This window comes from Macrotis lagotis, chromosome 2 (genome assembly GCF_037893015.1).
Source record: "Macrotis lagotis isolate mMagLag1 chromosome 2, bilby.v1.9.chrom.fasta, whole genome shotgun sequence".
Lineage (NCBI taxonomy): Eukaryota > Metazoa > Chordata > Mammalia > Peramelemorphia > Peramelidae > Macrotis > Macrotis lagotis.
The window spans coordinates 197,260,641-197,284,525 of NC_133659.1; the positions used below are offsets into that span (position 1 = coordinate 197,260,641).

The window sequence follows — 23,885 nt, forward strand, 5'->3', positions numbered from 1 at the left end:
ACCTATAGCTGACAGCTTGCATCTATATATTTTGTTTCCTGAATAGAACTGAAGTTCCTTGAGGGCAAGCATCCTTTCATTTTTGTCTTTTTCAACCTATTTCCTGGCACAGTGGCTAATAGTTAGTAGGTCCCTGAATAAATCAAAGTGATTAATTCATCCTTTTCAGAAATGGTAGAATTTATTCTATTATTATTTCTCAGAGTTAGACACTAGGAGAAGTGGAGTAAATGAGGGAGAAGGGTGGAGTATGACCAATTTAATAAATACTTATTGATTAAAACTGATAAACTATATTCCATTTCATATTGGAACTAAAGGAAACACTGTGGGATATTTCACTTCAACACAGATTAAGAACAGGCCAAAGGCAACTCTGGAGATAATCTTTGTAATTTTTTTTTTTTTACTGATTCAATTGTAATGACTCATTTACTGCTAACCCAATGTTAGCATATTTATTTTTTGCCACTGGATAAAATCATATTGAAATGTTGCTTATTCACTGTTTATTTTCACAACCAATATGTCGCTTTTAGTGATGTAAATATCAATTAGTTTTTTTTAGCTCAGATTCTATTGTTTAAAGAGGTAACCACTTTCTCTTTTCTTATAACATATTTAATGCTAGAATCTTCTCTATGGGTAACCAAAAGATTTCATTTTCCTTTTTACTTCATTTGATGTGAGGAAAGGGAAACTGAAAGGGAGTATTCTTTTTTTTTTAGGATTTTGGAAGGCAAATGGGGTTAAGTGGCTTGCCCAAGGCCACACAGCTAGGTAATTATTAAGTGTCTGATGGATTTGAACTCAGGTACTCCTGACTCCAGGGACGGTACTCTACCCACCTAGCCACCCCTGAAAGGGAGTATTCTTAATAGATGAGGCCTGAAAAACCCAGGTAAAATGAAAGGCAACCTCCAAATATATGACATCTAGGCACAATCTTGGGTTAATTCAGCTCTTCTACACATTCTTTTTAATCCTATTTTCCTTTCTCACTTTGTGCTTCCCACAGGTTGGGTCACCAAGTCCAAGATAGGATGTTTGGAAAGAAGATGATAATACTATATATATATATATATGCATTTCAAGGGTGCCTGCCTTTTTTTTACCTTGATCCAAAAAACCCCTGACAGATGAGACCATCTTTCTTTTTACTGAAAAGAAATAGATGTGATTGTTTCACATACTGATTACAGGACTGGAAGTGGATGTGATTGTATGCATTTAATATGACAAAAATAGAATTTCACAAGTATTGTTGAGAAACTATTCACAAAATAATGTTGATGAATCTCTGAGATTTTAATCTTCTTCATATTTTCTTTTCTCTTCTCTTTTTCCTATTCATTCCTAGGATCAAAAAAAATTGTTGAAAACACTATTTCTTTTAGGGAATAATGCCTTTTCCTTTTTCTAGTTATGACACACATGGAAACTCATTGACTGTATCCATTATTAAGAAATTACCTTTGTTTGAGATTTTCTTCCTCATCAGAGGAGTCCTGGTCATGTAGCTTTTGGGCCATGTTCTTTTTGCGGGTGGCATCTAGTGGCCGATACATATCCCTAAGCCAGAGAGGTTTTCCTTTTGTGTAAAAATCCTTATCCTAGAAGATACAATAGAATTCACTTTGCACAAGGGTTTTCCTTGCTGGAGGCCCTTCCTAGTATAAATAAATACTCAAGTTTACCTCTTCATATTTTCTGGGAGACTTCTTGTGCAAAGATGTTATAAAATTCCTTGAAAAAGCACAAAATGGTTATAGCAATTCATATAATCTTTTAGTAATTCAGTCTTACAACTTGTTGGTCAAAAGGGTGCTTCTACAAGATAAGACAGCTGCATCATGAAAACAAGTGCAATGCAAGATAGTGACCTGGAGTAGTGGTCACTTACTTTTTGGCCTGGGACCTCCTGAAGGTCCCCAAAGTAATCTGACTGGGTCTAATCCTAGACCAAGCTGTATATTCCATAGATATTGTAGACCAGTTCCTGTTAAAAAATAATCCAATCCAAGGGCGGCTAGGTGGTGCAGTGTATAGAGCACCGGCCCTGGAGTCAGGAGTACTCGAGTTCAAATCTGAACTCAGACACATAATAATTACCTAGCTGTGTGGCCTTGGGCAAGCCACTTAACTCCACTGCCTTGCAAAAACTAAAAAAAAAATAATAATCCAATCCAAATTGCATCTTTAGCACTATCTCCAAGTCAAGCCAACTTTCTGGGGTAGGAAGTAGAATGCTTATTTACATAGCTACTTCCATCGGTTAGTTCACAATCAAGTGGATGCCAGGATGTAGTTAGCAATAATTTCCATGATAATGTTTGGCACTAACAAAGGTACACAGAAAGAACACTAGTTGTGGAGTCCCCTCACCTGAATTCTTATTTCAGCTCTGATATTAAATAGCTGCTTAACTTTGGGCAAGTCACTTAACTTCTGTTGCTCATTCTTTCATCTGTGAAATGAAGGGGTCAAACCAGAGGATTCTTTAAAACTTTGATATTCTATTATTCTAACCAAGACTTGGGAATACAAGAGCAGGGAATTAAAGCTGAAGGATGAAATTGGCTTATCTTTTCTTCAGCTGAACCTAGAATAGTCACCTTGGCTTTCTCATCTTTGGCAAGGTTGGCTTGTGGCCCATTTTTTTGAGCCACCCTAACCTATGACTGTTAATACACTTCCCCCTCCCAACCACCCCCCTTTAACGTTCATGTTCTGTCCCTTTTGGACAAGTCTTTGCTAAGGGAGGGCACTCCCTCCAAGGGAGGACAGAGTCTTTGTTTTTGTTTTTTTAGTTTTTACAAGGCAGTGGGGTTAAGTGACTAGCCCAAGGTCACACGGCTAGGCAACTATTATGTGTCTAAGATCAAATTTGAACTCAGGCCTCCTGACTCCAGGGTCAGTGCTTTATCCACTGCGCCATCTAGCTGCCCCCTTGGGAGGACAAATTCTTAATAATAAGAAGACTTAAAAATTGACTCATTTTGTTAGAGCAAAACATGGTATCAACATGAACTTAAGAACATCTGAGAAGTGGAGGGGATCCTTGGGCAGACCCTGACAGTAAAACTGCTTTGAATCTTCTCTCTCTCTCTCTCTCTCTCTCTCTCTCTCTCTCTCTCTCTCTCTCCCTCCCTCCCTCCTCTCTGCCCCTCTGTCCAACAGTTTAATTTGAGGAATATTAAACTGGGAGTCAGTAAACCAAGGTCCTCCCCCACCCAGTTTTGAAACTAGTTTAATGTTTATTTGTAGGTAAGTGATTTCCCTAGTTGGGCCTTAATTGGATTTGAACAGACTAGTTTCCAGCTTTCTATTAAAAATATTTATAAAAATCAGCACAATCATCTTTTAAAGGGTACAGTGATATTTACCATAAGTTGCATGAATATTTTATTTCACCTTTTGAAGTTGTAGGTCTATGGGAACAAATCTGTTTTGAAAGAAAATATTATCAATTTTCATTTCATTTTAATAACTATTTGTCAAATTGAATACATATTAACTTCTGACTGATTTATCAAATGTCTCCTGAGAGCCGGTCAGTTTGTGTGCCTGTAATCATAGAGGGGTAGTCCTTAACCTCTTTGAACTTCCATTTCTTTCTTAAGAACAGCACAGAAAATAATGGTAACTTTGAATCCAGATTCAGACAGTGGCTGTGCGACCCTGTACAAATCAATTAAACACACTGAGGCTCAGTTTTTCTTATTGATAAAATGGAAACAATATTACTACTTATGTTACCTTACCTCACAGTCTTGTGGCAAGGGAAGTAAAGCATACATTTATTATTTCCCTTGCTGTGTGTTTTTTAAACAACTGTTTAACCAACTAAAATTTTATTGTGCTCTTGTTTTAAATTCAAGTTATTTCTCCCTTACTTTCACTTACTTCTCTTCTGCTCTACTCTCATTGCACCCTTCCTCATAATAAGGAAAAACAACTATTTTCCAAAAACAATTCCTGCTTTTCTCCTTTTGGGAGTGTGTTTCCTTATTAGTTCTCAGGACAAAGACTGTCCCTTCAAATTCATTGGAATTTAAATGTTTTTTTTCAGTTAACTCTAACAAAAGAAAAAGAACCTAACAAATATTAACTTATATGAGCACTTTACTTCATGCTAAACAATCGAATGGGGTAAATGGATTGTGTCACAGAACAACACATTTTAGAAGCAAAAATGATTTTTAAAGTGTGCAATTTAAAAATTATTTAAATTACATTTTGACAGTATTTACAGCAACTTGGCAGCACAGAAACAACTGAGCTTTGAAGTCAGTAAGAATAATTCATTAAAACTTAAAAGTTAAAATAAAAAAAAAACTTAAAAGTTGCCAGACACCAATTCCCTGAAATTTGCCCGTGGTGTATTAGGGCTGGTGTTTCAAAGTTTCTATTCTCCTCCCCACAAGGACAATGTTAGGGGGTCTTCTTTGCCCTTTGACATACATTATCCTGGGTCTTCATTCATAGCTTGGTACTCCCATAAGAAATCCTTTCCTGTTCAATTGAATCAGTCTTGTTTCTTTTATTCATATAGTAAATTATAAAATTGATTTGACAGCATAAGGTAATTGATTTATAGATAGAAAGGGACACTTGAGATCATCTCATTTTATAATTTTTCAAACTGAGGCTCAGAGATATCAAATAATTATACAAGTAGCAGAGCAGAATTTGAACAGAAGTCCTCTAGTAGGAGGACTTGTAGTAGGAGCACTTGAGACCAGTATATATATTTTCTTTACAAAACCTTAGGTTTTGTCACCACATGCTAATCCTTTTATTTTTCTCATTTTCTTTCTCTTTTATCCTCCTGCTAATTATCTTATCTATGTTTTCTTTCCCACAGTGTGTTACAAATACTTTCCATTCTTTTCAGATTCTTGACCCAACCTCATTCCCTTTTGTATCTTTTTACTAAGATCAAATCTATTAGACCAGTCTGTGAACTGCTTTAACTCTCCACCTTCATGTGCCAACTTTCTCATTTTTTTCACCCAGACTTCTTTTCAGAGGAAAGTGACCCACCTTCTTGTCAAAGTGAATTCCTTCTTTCCTCACCCATGTCCTTGATCCTATCTCCTCCTTCTGCCAAGACCTTGTTCTATTAATTACCAGATCTAGCATCTTCATTCTTTCTACAGAATCCTTCCTCTCCAAATTCAAACATGTTCAGATATCCCTTACAAGAACACCCTGACACACTCTCCACGCCCTGTTTTCACTACTTTTATCAGTCACTTACTCTTAAAACCTCATATAATCTGACTTGAACCTCTCTTAACTACTCTTGAGCTCTCTCTTCAACTCTAAACGACTCTCTTAAAGGTTTGAAAGATTACTTTCTAACTTCCAAATCCAAAAGCCTTTTCTCAGTCCCAATTGTTCTTGACCTTTCTGTAGCATCTGGCATATTCAACTTTTTTTTTTTTTTTTTTAGGTTTTTGCAAGGCAAATGGAGTTAAGTGGCTTGCCCAAGGCCACACAGCTAGGTAATTATTAAGTGTCTGAGACCAGATTTGAACCCAGGTACTCCTGACTCCAAGGCCGGTGCTTTATCCACTGCGCCACCTAGCCGCCCCTGGCATATTCAACTATTCTTTTTTGATAATTTTTCCTTTCAATTTAACTACCAGGGGCAATGCTGACCACACATAGGATTCTATGCAATAATTAGAAACAAGTACTATTAAGTGTTTACTTCAGCTTTTAAGAACTTCCTTTAACACCAGAGGGATATTTTTCTAGTTCCCTACATTCTCAGAGAGCTAGCTATTGCTCTTCTCCTAGCTTTTGTAGAAGGTTGTTAGTGTAGAGAGGGTGTGTGTGTGTCACTCTTACCCCACTTACCCCCCCCATCAACAACTTAATTTTTGTGTGCCAAACTCCTCTTTTATCACTCTTCACACATTAGGCATACTCAGTTCCTTGATCTCTTAAGTCCAGAATTTTCGAGAAAAGAAGGGGGCTACAAGTGTAAGAGGACTAGACTTTCATTCATTGTACTCTCTTCTTGTCATCCTGCTTTCAATCTCCCACTTGAATTTACTTCATTTTCCTTTGATGGCTCCTTTTTTCCTCTTTTTTTTATCTCTATAATGTAGACTAGGGATTCTCAAACTTTTTTCTCAGGACTCCTTTAAACTCTTAAAAATTACCAAGGCCTCTCTCAGGGAGCTTTTATTTATGAGGATTTTTATCTATTAATGCTTGTCATATTAGAAACAAAAACATGTTAGTATTATTACAAAAAAAGTTTGACCTCATACTCTCTCTGAAAAGGTCTTAGGGACCTCAAGGGATCCTTGTGCCACACACTGATGTATGTAGACAGTACTCAGTGCTCTGTCCTCATTTTTTTTCTCCTCTATACTGTCTCACCCACTACCATGACTTGGCTGTCACCTTTACATGGAGATCATCAAATCTGTCATTATCCATTTCCACTATCTTGTTGGAACTATATGGAGTCATATTTCCAACTAACTATTCAGGGCAACTGATTATTCCAGATATCTCCACTTAGATGTGTAACCAAGACTTTAAATTCAACATGTCCCAAATCAGACTCATCTTTCTCTCTAAAATTTACTTATCTTCTTGCTTTTTATATTTCTGTTAATAATTTTCTCAGTCACAAACATTCAAAATCTTGGTATTATATTTGATTACTCCCCTTATCTAATCCATCGCACAAAATTCCTGTTCATTTTACTTTTGCAATACTTCTTGCATCTGTTTCCTCATCTTAATTCCTGCTGCTCCCAACCTAGTTTGAGCCTCCATCACATCTTATACATAAGATGACTTCTGTATCACTTTTCTAAACAGATGTCTCTCTTTTTTGTAATTCCTCCACACTTTTTTCAGGTTAATCTTATCATGGGGTGATGAATGTTTTTTGGCCACAAAAACTAAAGTATGTTATCTGACTTAATTGGAGGAATACTGATCATTTCATGAAATTTCATGATATATTATTCTATCATGTTAATAAAGTTCATGATAGTTTAGTCATTCCTTACTATTAAGTTGTTTTACCAATATAAACAAGCTTATGTCAATCAGTCAGTCACAGTGTTTATTAAGAGCATATGTGCCCAGGTTTATTAAAACCATATGTTCTAAGTGCTGGGAATACAAGAAAAATAAAACCATGATCCCCATGGTAAAAAAAAACTTTTTTTTAACGTGGGAAATAACTTGTAAAGAATAATACAAATACTAAACAAGATACAATATAAATGAGAGGTGATCTCAGAGGAAAGTTCCTGGGGACAGGGTAGAGTATGAAGAGATCCTTTTGCAAAAAAAAAGTAGGTTTTGAGTTGAGTATTGAAAAAAGTCACAGTCCAGGAAATGAAAGGAAGAAGGGAAAAGGCATTTGAGGCATAGGAGACAGCAAAAGCAAAGGTATGGAGATAAGTGATAAGAGTTATCTTGTGAGAGGAATAACAAGAAAGCCACTGCAGTTGGATTGTAAAGTATGGGAAGGAGAGTCAAGTGTAAGAAGACTACAAATGTAGGAAGGAGTCAGTTTGTGACAGGCCTAAAAAAATCAAGAACAGGATTTATAGTTGATCCTGAAAGAAGTAGGGAACCACCAGAGATTATTGAGTGTGTACATGGTCAGACCTACACTTTAGAAAAATCACTTTGGCAGTGAAGTGAAGGATGAACTGGAGTGGGGAAAGAATTGTAATAGGGAGAGCAACCAGCAGCCTACTGCAATAGTCTAAGCCTGAAGTGATAAGGGACCATACCATGATGGCAGCTATGTGAGAGGAGAGAAGGGACACTTGAAAACATCACTTATGTGAACACACAAAGTGGAGGAAAAAAAAACAGAAAAAAGCATAATTTTTTTGTGGCAGTTCTACTAGCCTTTTACATTAAAATGATCTGTAAAATTGTAATCTTCTTTTGGGTACTGTTTACATTACAGAGACTAGTTCAGGTGTGAGGTGAGGAGGGTCTTCACTAGAGTGATGGCTGTGTGAAGAGGAGATGAGAGAGAGAGGGGCTTGTAAAATCAACAGACCTTAGAAACATATAGGGCATGGAGATTGGATGGGGGGGAGGGTTTGTTGATGAGATATGCTGGGGGATTCAAGATGACTCCTAGATTGAGAGCTTGAGGGACTGGGAGAATGATGTTGCCCTTTACAGTAACAGAGAAGTTAAGAGTGGGATAGCCTGGAAAGTGTTTAGGAGAAAAGATAATTCAGTTCTCTTTTGAACATCTTTAGCTTCAGATATCTACTGGACATTCAGTTTGAAATGTCTGAAATGTCACTTGGAGATGTGAGATTAGAGAACAACAGAAATAGTGGGGTAAGTTATATAAATTTGAGAATCATCAGTATAGAGATGATGATTAAATCCTTGGGGAAAGATGAGTTTACCAAATAAAACAGCACAGACTAAGAAGAGAAGAGGGTGGAGGACAGAACTCTTGAAGGACACCTTGGTTAGAGGGCATACTCTGGATGAGAATCCAGCAAATGAGACAGAGGAGTGGTCAGATAGAATATCACAAAAACCTAGAGATAAGAGAATATCAAAGAGAAGATGGTCATCAATAGGTGCCAGGTTTCAAAATTTTTTATTGTGAATAATTTATTTCTCCCAGACTGATGATAATGATGATGATGATAATGATGATGTTAGTCCTTATTCTTGAAGATGACCATAACAACAGGGAAGTTGGTTCATGTGATGACCACATGAAGCAGATGTGAGTAAGGGGGGTAGTGGCTAAATCACCAGTCTCAATTTTTCCCCCAAGTCATCTGGGTCCAGTGGGCAGAAATGAATCAGGATGGAGGCAAGGCAATCAGAGTTAAGTGACTTGCCCAAGTAAATAGCCCAACAGACTATAAAGCTGAACACTGCTGTAGTTCAGGGATGAAGGGGTGTAGGAGATGTATATGTGTGATGGGGAAATACAGAAGTAAACCTGGACTATAGATCAGTGGGGGGGGGAGTATACAAATTGATAGATTGACCAGAGGTATCTAATTCACAAAAGGCTAAGAAAATGGTGTTAGGAAGATTTTGGTGAAGGTATTTTCAGTTCTTAAGAATGCTTTCTCCTTAGCAGAAGAAAAATGAAAGATTTCTGATTAGAGAGGTGGGATGTCAAGAAAAAGAAACTAGTGATAACTCCCAGCAAAATTTAAATTACACTGGAAGTCCTGCCATTTAGGGTTTCAATCTAATTAACTGGTAGCTTCTGACACACTTTCAATTTTGTTTTTTCTGAACAGAAATTTGCAACTGATGGAAGAAGCAAGTAAAGAATCAAAATCTCTCAGATTTGGAAGGGATTTCAGAAATGAACAAATCCAACCCATTTCTGAACAAGAATCCATGCTATACCATGCCTAAAAATCCTCTGATTGAAACCTCCAGTGAGGGAAAGCCCCAAACCTCCTGAGGCAGCCATTCCACTCCTGGGAATGTTTCCATAGGAAATGTTTCTGGATCACTGCTCCTTGTTTCTGCCCTCTGGGTCAAACACAAGACCAATCCTTATTCCAAATGATAAACCTTCAGATAAATGAAAGACATCTCATTCTGTTAAACCATTCAGACCAAGCATCTCCAATTCCTTTAAATGATCCTTGTTCTCCAGTTCCCTTTCTACCTCAGTTGCCTCTCTTTGGATATACTTTAACTTACCAGTGTCTTTTCCAAAATGAAGTATCCAGGATTGACCACACTATTCCTAATTTTCTTAAAAAGGGGAGACTTCAGTAGGATCATTCACTCCCTAGTACTGGATGTTAAACTTCTCTTAAAGCAGGGTTGTGTGTGTGTGTGTTTTTTTAAATGCCATGTCATGCTATTCATTGAGCCAACAGTCTAATTAGCTCCCCAGGGCTTTCTTTTTCAGGCAAACATAGTCTATGCTTCCTCTTTACCTTATACTTATGAAGCTCATTTTGTGACCTCAAATGTAGGACTTTTCATTGAATTTAATTTTAGCCTGTTGAGAGCTTTTGGGATCTTGATTCTGGCATTTAACAAGCTAATTACCTTGCACAGCTTTGTGTCAGCTGAAAATTTGGTGAATGTGCCATCTGTGACTTCAATGAAGTCACTGATACAAATGTGAGATAGCATATCTCTGTGGCACTGCATATTCGAGCATTTCTTGGGATTCCCTTTAGATATTATTCTTTTTATGCAGTCATTCAACTAGTTCTAAATGCACCTAATTATAAAAAATCAACAATCTTTAAAATCTTTAGATCTTGTCCACAAAGGTAACATGAGAGATTTGATTAAATGGCTTTGCTGAAATCTAGACCAACTGTGTCTATAAGCATTATCAGGCAATTGATTATTTATCCAACAATAAATATGCTAAGTCTGACCTGATCTCCTTTTATTGAAATTATTTTGGTTCTTAAGTTACATTGTTTCTCTTCTAATTTTTCATAGACCATCTATTTACTAACAGTTACTGCAACAGAATGCTGCAGTAGTGGAAGATAAGTTCATAGATTCCATTTTCTTCCTTTTTTAAGAAAATTAGGAAATTTTTTTCTTCTCTGGTTTTTGGGCACTTCTCCAAATTCTACACATTCTTTTTGTTTTGTTTGTTTTTGCTTTTTGTAAGGCAATGGGGTTAAGTGACTTGCCCAAGGTCACACAATTATGTAATTATTAAGTGTCTGAGAACATATTTGAACTCAGGTACTCCTGACTCCAGGGCCAGTGCTATAGCCACTGTGCCACCTAGCTGTCCCTACACATTTAAAGATCAGTGGTGCTATTTCATCCTTGCAGAAGTCAGTTGTTTCAGTACTTTATGACACTGTTTCTGATTATGTTGATTTGAATTCACTAGGAGCAACTAGATGCCCCTTCATCATGTCTTCCCTGATTCTAGAGTTTAGCATTAGCTTCCTCTAAGACACTTTTCCTGTATTTCTCTTAGTCTAAAGGTAATTCTTTTTTTAGTAGAGAAAGTAGAAGTGACATACATTGAGCAATAATGAATTTTTCTCTAATACCTGTCAAATTGGGGCAGCTAAGTGGCACAGTGCATAGAGCACTGGCCCTGGAGTCAGTTCAAATCCAGTCTCAGACACTTAATAGTTACTTAGCTTGGCACCATTGCCTTGCAAAAAAACCCAATCCCTCCCCAAATACCTATCAGATCATCCCATCCACCCTGTTTCATCCTATATCCACCTCTGGATGATCTTGTTTGTTGCCCCTTCACCCCATGCTGAAGACTTTTGTTTATTCCTTATCACCTCAAGTTCATACTGGGCTTTTAAAATTTTCAGACTGCTTTAAAAATTGATACTTTTCTTTTTTCTTCTTTGATCTTCTATAGATATGTTTTAAACATCAGTGAATCCCTTGTACACTGATTTCAATTTCTTTAGCCTTTGCTCCTTCTACCTCCTCTCCCCTTCTTTCTTATTGGGATTGTTTTGGATTATATTAAAAATTCAATCTTGACAGTCTCTTTTCCCTCCTTAAACTAACTTCCTTTGTAGAATCCCTTGGCCCTGGTACTCTACCTATTTTTTTTTCTGGGCCCTTTGAAATCTGCTTCTCCAAAATCAAAGATGCAGCGACCACTTCCTTTCAAAGTTCCCCTCATTTCTATTCAAGACTTTATTTTCTTCTTATTGGTCAAAAATCACAAAAGTTTTCCTTGTTTTCTCCATTCTTGATGAATGAAATCACCATTAAGTTACTTGGAAGTAACATCTACAAGGATTTATCACCTGCTTTGCTTTTGATAAGTGAGTGATGTCAGAATGGAGGAAGTTTCAATCACTACTATATTATAATTTCAGTCCGGGTTTGTGATCTATTTCCTGAACTTATTGTCCACTTCTTTCTGTGAAGTGAGGTCTTCTACAGAGAATTGTATAAATGACTTAAAGAGAAAAAAATGACTTAAAACAGATGCTATGGGGAGTGCTATAGATCTGTACATCTCATTAGATACATTCTATCCCTGATCAAGGACACATTATTAATGTGTTTTAAGTAATAGTCCAGAAATCCAAATCAATTTTTTAGACATTAGCCAATTATATAATGGCCCTATTATTGATTGACCTCATCAATATATATATATATATATATATATATATATATATATATATATATATATATATATATATATATATATATATATACACATCGCAGTATTACTATTTTGTCATCTATATTTAGGAAAGAAATAAAATAAGGGGACAGCCAGTAGCTCAGGCACAGGCTTGCCTAAACTCACATATGTATTTAAGTTACCATAAGCTTGAAAAGTGTCATTTCTGTTGGGATGGAGAAAAAGGAGAATTGCTCCTCCCTTTACCTCTATGAAAAACCAGGGAGAAAAAAAGTTACTTGTCTTATGTTTCAGAGAAAGAAAAAAAAGAGTGAAAATTAAAAGCTATTTCTCTTTTTTTATAAAAACTTTCTCTGCCACCATTATAGGTCTAAGAGAGTAATGTGAGAGAATTTTATCATGCAAAAGCATCTGGATCCTACAGCACTGATTAGATAAATGTGGTCAGCAAGAAGCAGGAGGGCAGTATTATGATTGCTCCATTAAATATAATTTCCATTACATTTAAAAACCATCATTTGATCCTACCATACAATCAAACTATCATATTGTATCTCTTTTCTCTTTCATAGCCAAATTCTTAGAAAAAGTAGTGAATACTTTCATCTTCATTTACTCATCTTACTTTTCAACCCTTTGCAGTTTGATTTTCACTACTTGTCTGAAACTGCTCTCTTAGAGGTCATCAATGATTCCATTATTGCTAGGTCCCCTGGAATTTAAGCTTAATCTGTGCTGTTGACACCATTGACCATTCTCTCCTCTTCCATACTCTTTCTGCCCCAGGTTTTTGTGATATCACTCTTCTGTGGTTCTTTTACCTGTCTTACTGCTTCTTCCCAATGTCCTTACAGGGTTATCATCTGTGTTTCTCCTACCATATGTGGTAGTTGGCCTCATTAGTTGATTGTTGTCCTTTAGACTCAAAAAAGACCAAAAAAAAATCAGTCTGTTGGTGTCAAGAAACCGAGTGTTCAACTTTACCTGATCAGATCAGTTCTACTACTTCTTTGATAAAACAGGCATACTGGGCAGTACTGAGTCAATATCTCACATGTTTCATAATCTATTCCTAAATTCTTGAGAGAAAACTTTATCTCTTTTTCTGAACACTTGGTGAGCACTTGCCTTGTGTGAATTCTTTGTAAAATCATCTTTTAGGCAGTTTTATTGTATTTAGGTAAACAGAAGACAGTGTTGGTAAAGTCATGAGAAGTCTTCAGTAGAAAGTGACTATTACTATTACTGTTTCCAACTTCATTCCTCCCAAGGACTCCCTGCCATGTCTGATAGCTTGTATATACTCTGGTGTGAATGTCATCCAAATTTATAAGCTTGTCCTTTTTTTGGCACATTGATGCTGAAGGTCTCCAGGTCTTCATAAAACTTTTCTTTGACCTCATCAGTATTGATTTGTCACTGTAGGATAATAAGCAATGATGGTGATGGTACAGTGCTTTTCTGCAAATGGCAATCTCATTGTCATAAACTTGTCATTTATTATCTTTTGTAAATCATACAAACGTGACTAGTTTTGATCATGGAACCTATGACAGCTTCATAAAGTTCTTTATCTCTGTAATTACTTCAGAAAAACACATATCCAGCTCTGACTTCAGTAACTGGTCTTTATTTGACAACTTTGTTTCACATAGGGCTGCTCTGAAAGATTATGCTCAATTCTGCTGTGTAGTGAAATCTCAGTTGTAATCCAAGCTCCTTTGCCTTCCTGAATAATATATTCCAGATCCTCTGATTCTTTAATGTTGAATAGCTAAGTCCTGCTGTGGCTCCTTGGTATTTGAATTGTTTCCTTCTGGCTGCTTACGGTATTTTCTCCTTGAGCTGATTATTCTGGAATTTGGCTACAATATTACTAGGAGCTATTATTTTGGATTCTCTTTCAGGAGGTAAGATAGGCATAGGCATTTTTTTTTTAGTTTTTTTGCAAGGCAAACGGGGTTAAGTGGCTTGCCCAAGGCCACACAGCTAGGTAATTATTAAGTGTCTGAGGTCATATTTGAACCCAGGTACTCCTGACTCCAAGGCCAGTTCTCTATCCACTGTGCCACCTAGCCGCCCCACCAATTATAATTTTTAAGGATTTGTTTTCTTCAATTCAATTAGCTTTATATTCCCTTTTCTATTTGTCCAATTCTGCTTTTAAAGATATTGTTTTCTTCTGTCAATTTTTGTGCTTCCTTTTTCCAAGCTGTTGGGTCTTTTTTCATAATTCTCATACCTCTCATTTCTTTTCTCAGTTTTTCTTCTATCTCTCTTGTTTTTTGAAATCCTTTTGTAGTTCTTCTAAGAGGATTTTTGGACTTAAGGTCAATACATAATCTCATTTGAAGGTTTCACATGTAGGCATCTTGACACTGTTTTCGTCTTTTGAGATGTGTTTCCATCTTCTGTGTCACCATAGTAACTTTCTATGTTAAGGAATCTTTTTTGTTCTGGGATACAGGGGTACAGTTCCAAGTTTCTTGTGCTGGAAGTCAGAGATCTGGTCATTGGTTTTCCATACTGGGGCCTCAGTAGTCTGACTCAATCCTGATACTCACAGTATGCCTTCTTCTGTAGTGGGTTTGGGCACCCTCTCTGCTGACCTGCTAATCTGAATAGCTGGGACCCAGGGACCTCAGTTACTGATCTGCACTGTAGCTAAGCACTTATCACTGGCTTCCCTGTTCCCTGACTGCACTGGGCTATTTTTCTCCACCATCTTGGTTCTACCCAGGAAGTCCTTTAAACTTATCTTTCTAATAGAAGGTAAGATTCTTGAGGGCTGGGATGACTACATGTACATGATAAATGCTTGACTGATTTTTACCCTAAATAAATCCTAACTTCCCTATTTCTACTGAGGCCACCACTATTATTTTATTCATCCAGATTTGCCTTGGAATTTGAATTATGCTCAACCCAATTCATTTATCACCCCCCTCCTCCTAACCATTGAGTTTTCAAGTGTTGTTGATTCTAACTCCACAACAGTTTGCATCTCTTTTTCTTAAAATTATATCACTTGAACTTTACAATAGCTTGTTCTCTCCTTCTCCAGCCTCTCCCATCTCCAATCAATCCTCCATACACCTACTGAACTGATATTCTTAAAGCACAGACCAAGATCATGGCACTTCTTTGGAAGATTCAGTAGTTTTCTGCTACAAAATCCGCTATTTGGCAATTAAAGTCTGATACCACTCTACCTTTTTGGTCTGATAACACATTATTTATCCCTTACACACTATGTAGTCCAATTGCCCTAGTTTGTGTTTCCTGAAAACAAAATTCCAGACAATCTTGAAGGAATTTGGGGGATCAGTTTCCATCGGAGATAACTCATCTACTAAGAGTCTCCTAATTGATTGTTGAGTTGGAATAGGAATAACTGATAATAATCATAATCATTTATATAGTGCTTTAAGGTTTTCAAAGTGCTTGACATATACATAAGTTCATTTGATCCTCATGATAACTTTGTGATATCTCTTATTTCACAGATGAGTAAACTTTAGCACAAAGAAATTAAATGATTTGAACAGGGCCACCCAGTGAGAGAAATTATTATTGGGTTAAGAGTTAAGAGCTGAGGATAATTAAAATTCCAAGGTTGCAAATCTGAGTGAATATAATAATGGTGTTATCTCCAACAGAAATAGGGGAGTTAGAAAAAAGGATGGATTTATTTAGGGTAAAAAAAAGTCAAAGATTATTGGGGAGATGAAGGGTTTTTCCCCTTTCCTATTTCTTCATTCTCTACTAGGTCAAATCAGCCTGTGAGATTTTCCTCAATCTTATTCAGACCCTACCTAACAGGGAAAGATTGGATCTTATCAAAAGATAAAAAGATTCTAATCTATGTGAATCCTGGTCCATTGTGTTCTAGTCAGGTCTGAGTTGAGGTGGGTCCCATTTGTCTGGATAGCCTTAGACAGGGGTGGTCTGGGTAGAGAGAGTCCAAGACTGTATGATCAGAATCACAAGTCCCAGTCCCTCATTAGAATATCATCTTTTATTATAATATTCATTCTCTCATTAATTGTTAACCAATCAGAGGAGATTGCTGCCTGTCAGAAACACCCACTCTTCCAAGGTTATATAAGTGTCAAGAAGTCTCTAGAAGAGGTCTTTGGTTCACAAGAGATGGCCAAATGTTCATGCTTTTATTAATTATTCGCTAGCTATAATTAATAAGATGTTTAATTACCTAGACATTATGTCTCTCAAGTTTTAAACCTCACAATAGTCAGGGAGTTTCTGAGTTAACACTGAAGCCTAGGTTTTCCTGATTACAAAATCTGGGATCTATCCATTTCACCAGCTAGCTAGCAGGAAGAAATGCAGTGGTAGCCTCCTTAGATGACAAAATGTGATACTAATGAGGTGGTGGAATGTTGGAATGGACTAGGAGGATGTTGACCCTTCTCTATGCTAACAAAATGGTAGTGTGAAAAATAATTTAAAAAAGAATGGTAGTGGGAGTCATTGTTCAGCATGGGGAATGTGGACTCCACCAGGAGGGCCCATCTACTGTCATCTGCTGTTCTTGAATTTAGGATGTGATGTTGTATGTACTGAGATGATTCTAGAAGTCCTGCTAGGGCAACTTGCAACAGAGTGACTGCACTTATAGAAGCAGTAGGATTAGTTAATCTTTTGACAAAGAAAATCATGATTTCTGAGACTGCCAGAATGAAGACCAAGAATTAGGCAGATAATTGCCAAATATCCAGGCAAAATGTGAAATGGCTAAGTAGTATCCCAAAGAGGCTTGAATATGAATCTCCCAGTGGATTCCATTGTTAATACTAAGTTACTGAATTCTGTTCTTATCCTGAAAAAGGCTGGTAGACCCATAGACTAGGTCTCTTAGGCACTTCTTGTTTAACTTTGCACAGGTTATTAACTCTTCTAGGTTCTGTTGCCTCACCCATAAAATGAGGGAGCCAGATTCTGCTTATCACTATTTGTGAAACAGGTATAATAATAGCATCAATCTCAAAGGATTGTTTGTGAAGATAAAATGAGATTATATCTGTGCTTTGGAGATCTTAATTGGAATGCTCTATAAATGCTAACATTATTCCCCTTCTACCTTCCAACATTCTAGGGCAGACCCAGAAAATTTTGGGGAGTTGATATAAGCCCATTGATTCAGATCCATATAGTCACTTTTTATTTGTTGGAATGTAGCCCACCTCTATCTAGATAGGTTTGTTTGTTTTCAGAGGAGGAGGATGATACAAGTTAACAGTCAGGAATTTATCAGAGTTAAAGAATTTTTTGTTTTGTTTTGTTTTAACCCTAAATCAGGCAAAGGTTAAGGACAGGGACATCAATTCTGTTAGCAGGAGAGGGTAAATTTAAAGACAAATTTTTAATCCATTAAAATATACCAGACATTGATCTAGGCATTTGGGTTCAAAGATTAAAAAAGAAACATCCTTAAGGAATTCTATTTTTAGTGGAAACAATATATCCATATATAAGTAAATGCAAAATGCATGCTAAGTAAATACAAGTAATTTCTGGGATGGAATATTTGCAGTTAGGGATATCAGAAAAGGGTATGAATAAACTGACCTTTGAAGAAAACTAAGAATTCTAGGTGTAGGTGAAGAGGTCAAGCATTATAGGCATGGTAGAGAGATTGGCTGTTTTTCATTAACTTTGGGACATGGTACTAAGACTCAGGAAGCTAATAAGTTTCTATTCTACTGGAGAGGAAAGTTTCTTTTCTCCATTCCTCATTGTGAAAGTATTGGTCTTCCTCACTAAAAAGAATTTAAGCTTAGCATAAACTCCTCAATCCCTTCTATTTCCCTTCACCTGCTCCCCCCCCCCCCCAGGAGTGAGAAGGAGGAACAGAAGGAGAAAGGGTAGAATCAATTTTTCCTCCTTTGAATATGAGGAAGTACCTTAGCTGATGCCTATAACTATAGCCCAATAAGGACAGAATAAGCCTAGTTTGAAGAGATCAAGCCATAATGTTCTATGTTCAGAGTAATTGGGGCAAAATAGTGGCTCCTAAAGGGAATATGCCCAAAGACTGGAAACAGTGACCTCACCAGATCTTGGTGTATTATAGATAATGAAGTGTGTGTGTGTGTGTGTGTGTGTGTGTGTGTGTGTGTGTGTGTGTGTGTGTGTTACTCTACATTTCAGACAAGGACCATTTGAGCTCTCTTCTCCATTTAGGATCCCTGTTGTATAGTCTTCTTCAGAGAGTGTATTTGTGGAGAGGGTGCCACATGTTTACAGAAGGAATATTCTGTTTTTCTTACTATGTCATTTTTCTTTTTTTCTTTTTTTTCTTTTGCAAGGCAAATGGGGTTAAGTGGCTTGCTCAAGGCCACAGAGCTAGGTAATTAAGTGTCTGAGGCTGGATTTGAACTCAGGTACTCCTGACTCAGGGCTGGTGCTGTACCCACTTCGTCACCTAGCTGCCCCACTATGTCATTTTTCTAATGCTATCCAAGGAATATTCTAGTTTTCCAAATGACAATTCAAAATAAACATATAGTGAAACCTACATTTTGTCTTTTAAGAAATTTTTTTTTTTAACAAGGCAGTAGGGTTGTGATTTGCCCAAAGTCACACAGGTCTGAGGTCACATTTGAACTCAGGTCCTTCTGACTCCAGGGCCTGTTCTCTATACACTGTACCACCTAGCTGCCCTGAAACCTAAGTTTTGAATGGATGTGGCCCTCCAGAAAATCTATTCTGCACTAGCTTTTCTGGGAGCCTCAGCTGTAAGAGCCTTAGTTGCAATGGTGTGTTGCACCTGGCTTGTATGACTAGGATGAGTAAATTGCTAAATTTTCAGTGTGCACATTTACACCTCAAAAATTGGCAAAAGTGATAAATTGGGAATTAATTTATTCTTTTGTTGATTGTTTAAACTTAAGTGACTGAATGTTTGAAAATGTCACTTATACTTAAAAGTATGTTGTGGGTATTTGTTTTTTCTTCTGTAAAGTTGGTTGTTAAACATCTACTAGCACATTCCTGCCTACTTACTACATTAGTTGCTGGTTTCAGATATAAAAACAATCAGACCAATTAGGGTAGACAGGACTTTCTCCTCCTGCTTGATCTTAATTACTTCAAATCTGAATACCAGGATTTTCTAATTTCTCCACTTTGCATAGTATTAGCACATTTCAAGATACATTACACAAATCTCACTCAAAGCTGAATTGAAGGAAACCTTTACATGTGATCACAATTTGCTTCCACATTGGAGATTGTTTCTGCTAAAAATTTAACCCGAAGTTAGTAATTAGATTGATCTTAGAAGTGAGATCTGACAAGGGAAAAGGAGACCTCTAAAATGTGAAAACTATTGTCAGGATAAAACCCCATTGGGCACTGTGCAGTCTTGCTCTTGGAAAACCATGATTTCCAATCATTCAGATTCCCAAATCTAAGGCAAGGAGGCAGAAGATTTTCAGAAAAGCTTCAAGAAACCCCAGTAATAAAGAATTTACTCTAGTAATTCAGCGGAACTATCCAGAGAGTCTGAAATACAGGGGATTTATGGGGGAAAATGGGCAAAAACTGAGTATGATCTATCTTTCCATCTGATGCCATCTCAAGTGCCAACTTGTCCCCCTTTTTCTCTATCAGTAACAATTGTTCTCTATTCCCTCCCTCCAAGTCTGGCTGTGCTGGTCTTGGCTTCTGGTCTTACTGACAAACCATTTCCTTACTTCTCCCTTACCATGGTTGGTTGACTTTGAGGTCTTTCTTGGGTTTCTTTCCTCCCAGTCCTTGCTCCCAGTCTTTTACCTTTAGAGGCTGAATATCCCATTTAGCATTGTTGCATTCTTGCTGCAATTCTAAAGGAGTGCAAAGTCCTTGACATAAACAGATAGGACCCAGAGATTTCCAATTCCTCCTGGGTACAAGAAGGTTTGAGTGACCATATCAGCTTTGATTTCTAGTGACTGGCTTCTGAGTCATTCTAAAAATAGCATATATTTTAGAACTTTTGAAAAGTATTTTTCTTACCTCAATGAGACAAATCACAGCAATAATGATCATTACCACTACTGTCACTGATATGGCCAAGAGAAGTTTGCTGTTATAGCCAAATTTTGGAATGTCTTTTGTCAACTATGAAAAAAAAAGATCACTTAAAAACAGAAAAGTGAATGTTAGTTCAAATAATCAAGAGTTATGATTTTTCATATTAATTGATATGTGTATAATGAATTTAATAATAATTTAATTTCTAGACATCCTTTTCACAGGCAGAGATTGGTTCTGGGAAAAAAATGAAAATAAGTAATTTGTTTTAATCCGGCATTCCTTTGCCTGAGTTAAATGAAGTGAATCAGTAACCTGTCCTATACTTTACCCAAGCAATAATAATTCATCACCAAGACTATCCAATCAACTTAGCTATTCCCATGGAACTAGAGAACCCTTGTGTTTTCCTACTTGGATGGTCACAGCTGATATAACTGTTGTATTGTCTTACATGGTAGGCTTGTCCTGGAAAAACCCTCAAATCCACTCAAATCCTCAAAATAATTGTTTTATGATCCAAATTCCCTCTCCCTTTTTCACTTATGCTTGTACTATACATACCAAGGCTGGACTCCAAAGGAGAAATTTCATGATTTCAAATCAGTTCCTTGCCAAAAAAACCTAATTAATAAATCCCTACCTGTTTACAGGTCTCTGGATTGCTCTGAAATGCTCAGATTAGAGACTAACTCAGTAAAAACTCAGCATTAAATAAATGTATATGTATATGTATATGCATGTGTATATACATACACATATATTGGATCCTATCCAATTTACCTTCTAGATCTTTTGGTTTCTTCTTGAATATGTCTTCCTGGAAAAATGCATTATGAGATCTTACTTCAAGTGTGCAATATATATATATATATATATATATATATATATAGCTCATATTTGTTATATTTCATACTTGCCCATGGATTAATATTCATATTTTATAACTAAGGCATTCACCATCTTTTTCAGGGTAACTTGGCTCTTCAAAATTAGGGGATTGGACTACATCCTTGCTAGTGTCCTTTCTAATTCTTACATTCTATAATTCTAATTTACAGCCATGACCATCTACCATTTCTTCAAATTAATTTAAATAAAATATTAGCTGTGACTAGTCAACCTTGTCTTAGAACTCTTCTATTATTTTTATTATTTTTTTTTTTTAGATTTTTGCAAGGCAAATGGGATTAAGTGGCTTGCCCAAGGCTAGGTAATTATTAAGTGCCTGAGGTCGAATTTGAACTCAGGTACTCCTGACTCCAGGACTGGTGCTCTATCCACTGCACCACCTAGCCACCCCCCCTATTATTTTTTAATGGACATCTCCATTTCAGAGGATGAATATACCTTATCTGTTTGTAGCTTGCCTAAGACCATTTGCAGGGTGGTACTTTCATTGAGATGGGTCTTATTTTTCCAGGGACTCAAATTCTGATGTGCGGGTGACTGTTTCATCTTTTCTTGCTCACTGAGAAGTTTCATCAGGGCTCCTGTTCTTGAAATGAGTTTGGCACAGGCCACTTGCACCCTAGGTTCCATGCAATCCTTTTGTAAAACTCGGACAACATGGGAAACGAGGCTCCTCAGTGCATTGTTGGGGATGAGGGGCTGCAACCGCTGGTTCAGTTCAATTTCAAATGAGTCTGCTGAAGCTGAAAAATTAAAATAGGAGTTGCCATTTGGTTCAGAGAGAATTTCAGCATTCCCTGGATATTCCCAGGGTGTTTTGTTGGTTTGTTGAACAATTGGTAAAGAATTATCTAAAGTGATGTCTTTCTGTTTGGAAGAAGCAATGGAATTTTGTGAAGTGGTGATTCTTGTAGAGGGTCCTTCAGAAACCATTGCTGAGATGGTCTCTTTAAAAGCCTTGGCTGCAATATTTCTTTCTGGAGAAAATGAAATAGCCTTTTTAAAAGGATGATTTATAAGGTTGCTTGTATCTGTTAAAGCAGAATTTTCAAGTAACCATCTATTTTGTGAAAATTTATTTTTTATCTTCGGGCTTTGCTTAGCCTCAGGGAATTTTGCTTTATGGAAAAAATGATTTTGATTAGAATGTAAGGTTGGAAAATGGTCTTTTTGAAATTCTGTGCCAATTCCATCTGTTTCTTTTTGTATCTTATATTTAAGCCTTTTGTTTATACTTTTCAAAGCAGAAATTGGATATGTTACACTATCTGACTTGCTCTTGTCCTCTAATGAGGCTGCAAAAGGATTGGCAATTGAAGGAATGCCTACATGGTACCAGCCTGGTTTTCTTAGCCTCTTCACAGTCTGCCCCAAAGATTTTGTCCTTTCTTTGGCAATATTTTCCAGAGAGGACTTGACACTTTCTTGTTTCCTCTGAAAGTTCTCCTGGCCAGTCCTTTTGGAATGCTTTTTATTCATGCTCTTCCCATTGTTGCTGACTTTTCCCACTTCTGGTAGTCTCATTTTGGGGCAAAACTGTCCCTTGCAGGCATCCATTCCAGAGGCTGATGCTTTTCTGGGGCTTCTGGCTTCAAGCTGGATGCATTTCCCTGAAGCCTTGTCACACTTCCTACTCCTTTCCAGTTGGAAGGTTTCCCATTTCCTTCCAAGTATTGGATATTTGGCTTTGACATTTTTTTCATACTTATTATTATTATAGTACGTTTTTTGTTGAAGATAGGCTTCCAGCAAATGTGTCACAATATAAAGTTTCCTCAACTGGATTTCATCAGTCAAATTGATCCATATTGGACCAAATGAGAACCATGATGTTTTAGTTGTTGAAGGACCTTTAGTTTTTTCTCCATTTTGCAAACAGGTACCAAGCAATTTAATAAATGGGAATAATTTCAATTTTACATTTTTTATTTGGCTCTTTAGGAGTTTTGAGAACAAATACTTTGTTGCTTTGAGGAGATCAATTTCACCATTAGAACTTAATTGTTCACTTAGCAAAGTTAAGGTATTGTTATCACTATCTACATATATTCTTTCAGGTTGTAGGCTTAGCTCAATACTTGCTTCCTTTTTTCTGGTTTGCAATGTGTTTATGAACTCTTCTTTTATATCGCCTATGGATTTTTTTTGATCTGTCAAGAAATAAGAGACTATTTTATGAAATGGAAAAACTAATAATATTAAAAACAAAATAAAATAAAAACAAAAAAGGATGATGAATTGGGGAGGATAAAGAACTCTATTTGCTCTTCCTGGTGGTTAGAGGACTATAGCAGCAATGCTCCTCCCTTAGGAGTCTTTTTAGTCTTTAGATCCTTAACTTTTGCAAAGTTTACCTCTCAACATGAAATGAAGCAACTCACATTTTAAAATCTAACTTTAAATTAGATGGAGGTTGCATCAGATCTTATTTTTTTTAGAAACATTCAGAGAAAGGAATATTCTTTCTGAAAGAGAAAAGGGAATTGTATTATGTTCATTTCTGAGTGCTACAGTTTAGGATACTTATCATCTAGAGGGAGACAAACAGAATGGTGAAGAGTTTTAATTCCTGATAAAGGAAGATAATTTGAAGCACCTGGAGAAGAAAACATTATTAAGTAGATGATAGCTGTCTTGAAGTATTTGAAAGGCTGTACTTATAGAAGAGTCATTATATTTGTGTCACTTTACCCCAATGGAAAAACAAGAATAAAATAAAAAAATGGGGGGCTCTGGATAGAGTTGAATCTCTTTGTCCAAGAGTGAAATGATCAGTCTCAAACCTAACTCCTCATTAGAATAGGTCCATCTTTCA

At 36.6% G+C, this 23,885-nt stretch overlaps 1 protein-coding gene across 3 annotated transcripts in view; it reads right to left on the reverse strand.

The window, feature by feature from the left end:
* Positions 1 to 1,196: 1,196 nt before the first annotated feature.
* LOC141513992 (leucine-rich repeat-containing protein 37A2-like) overlaps positions 1,197 to 23,885 on the reverse strand; it is a 62,644-nt gene continuing 39,955 nt past the window's right edge. For all 3 annotated transcript variants that reach the window (XM_074224383.1, XM_074224382.1, XM_074224381.1), the window contains 6 exons: positions 21,509 to 23,220; positions 20,141 to 20,245; positions 3,387 to 3,445; positions 1,698 to 1,746; positions 1,474 to 1,613; positions 1,197 to 1,356 (listed from right to left, as the gene is read on the reverse strand). In XM_074224383.1, coding sequence (XP_074080484.1) covers positions 1,347 to 1,356; positions 1,474 to 1,613; positions 1,698 to 1,746; positions 3,387 to 3,445; positions 20,141 to 20,245; positions 21,509 to 23,220 — 2,075 coding nt within the window. In that variant the 3' untranslated portion in view covers positions 1,197 to 1,346. The remainder of the gene's footprint in view (positions 1,357 to 1,473; positions 1,614 to 1,697; positions 1,747 to 3,386; positions 3,446 to 20,140; positions 20,246 to 21,508; positions 23,221 to 23,885) is intronic.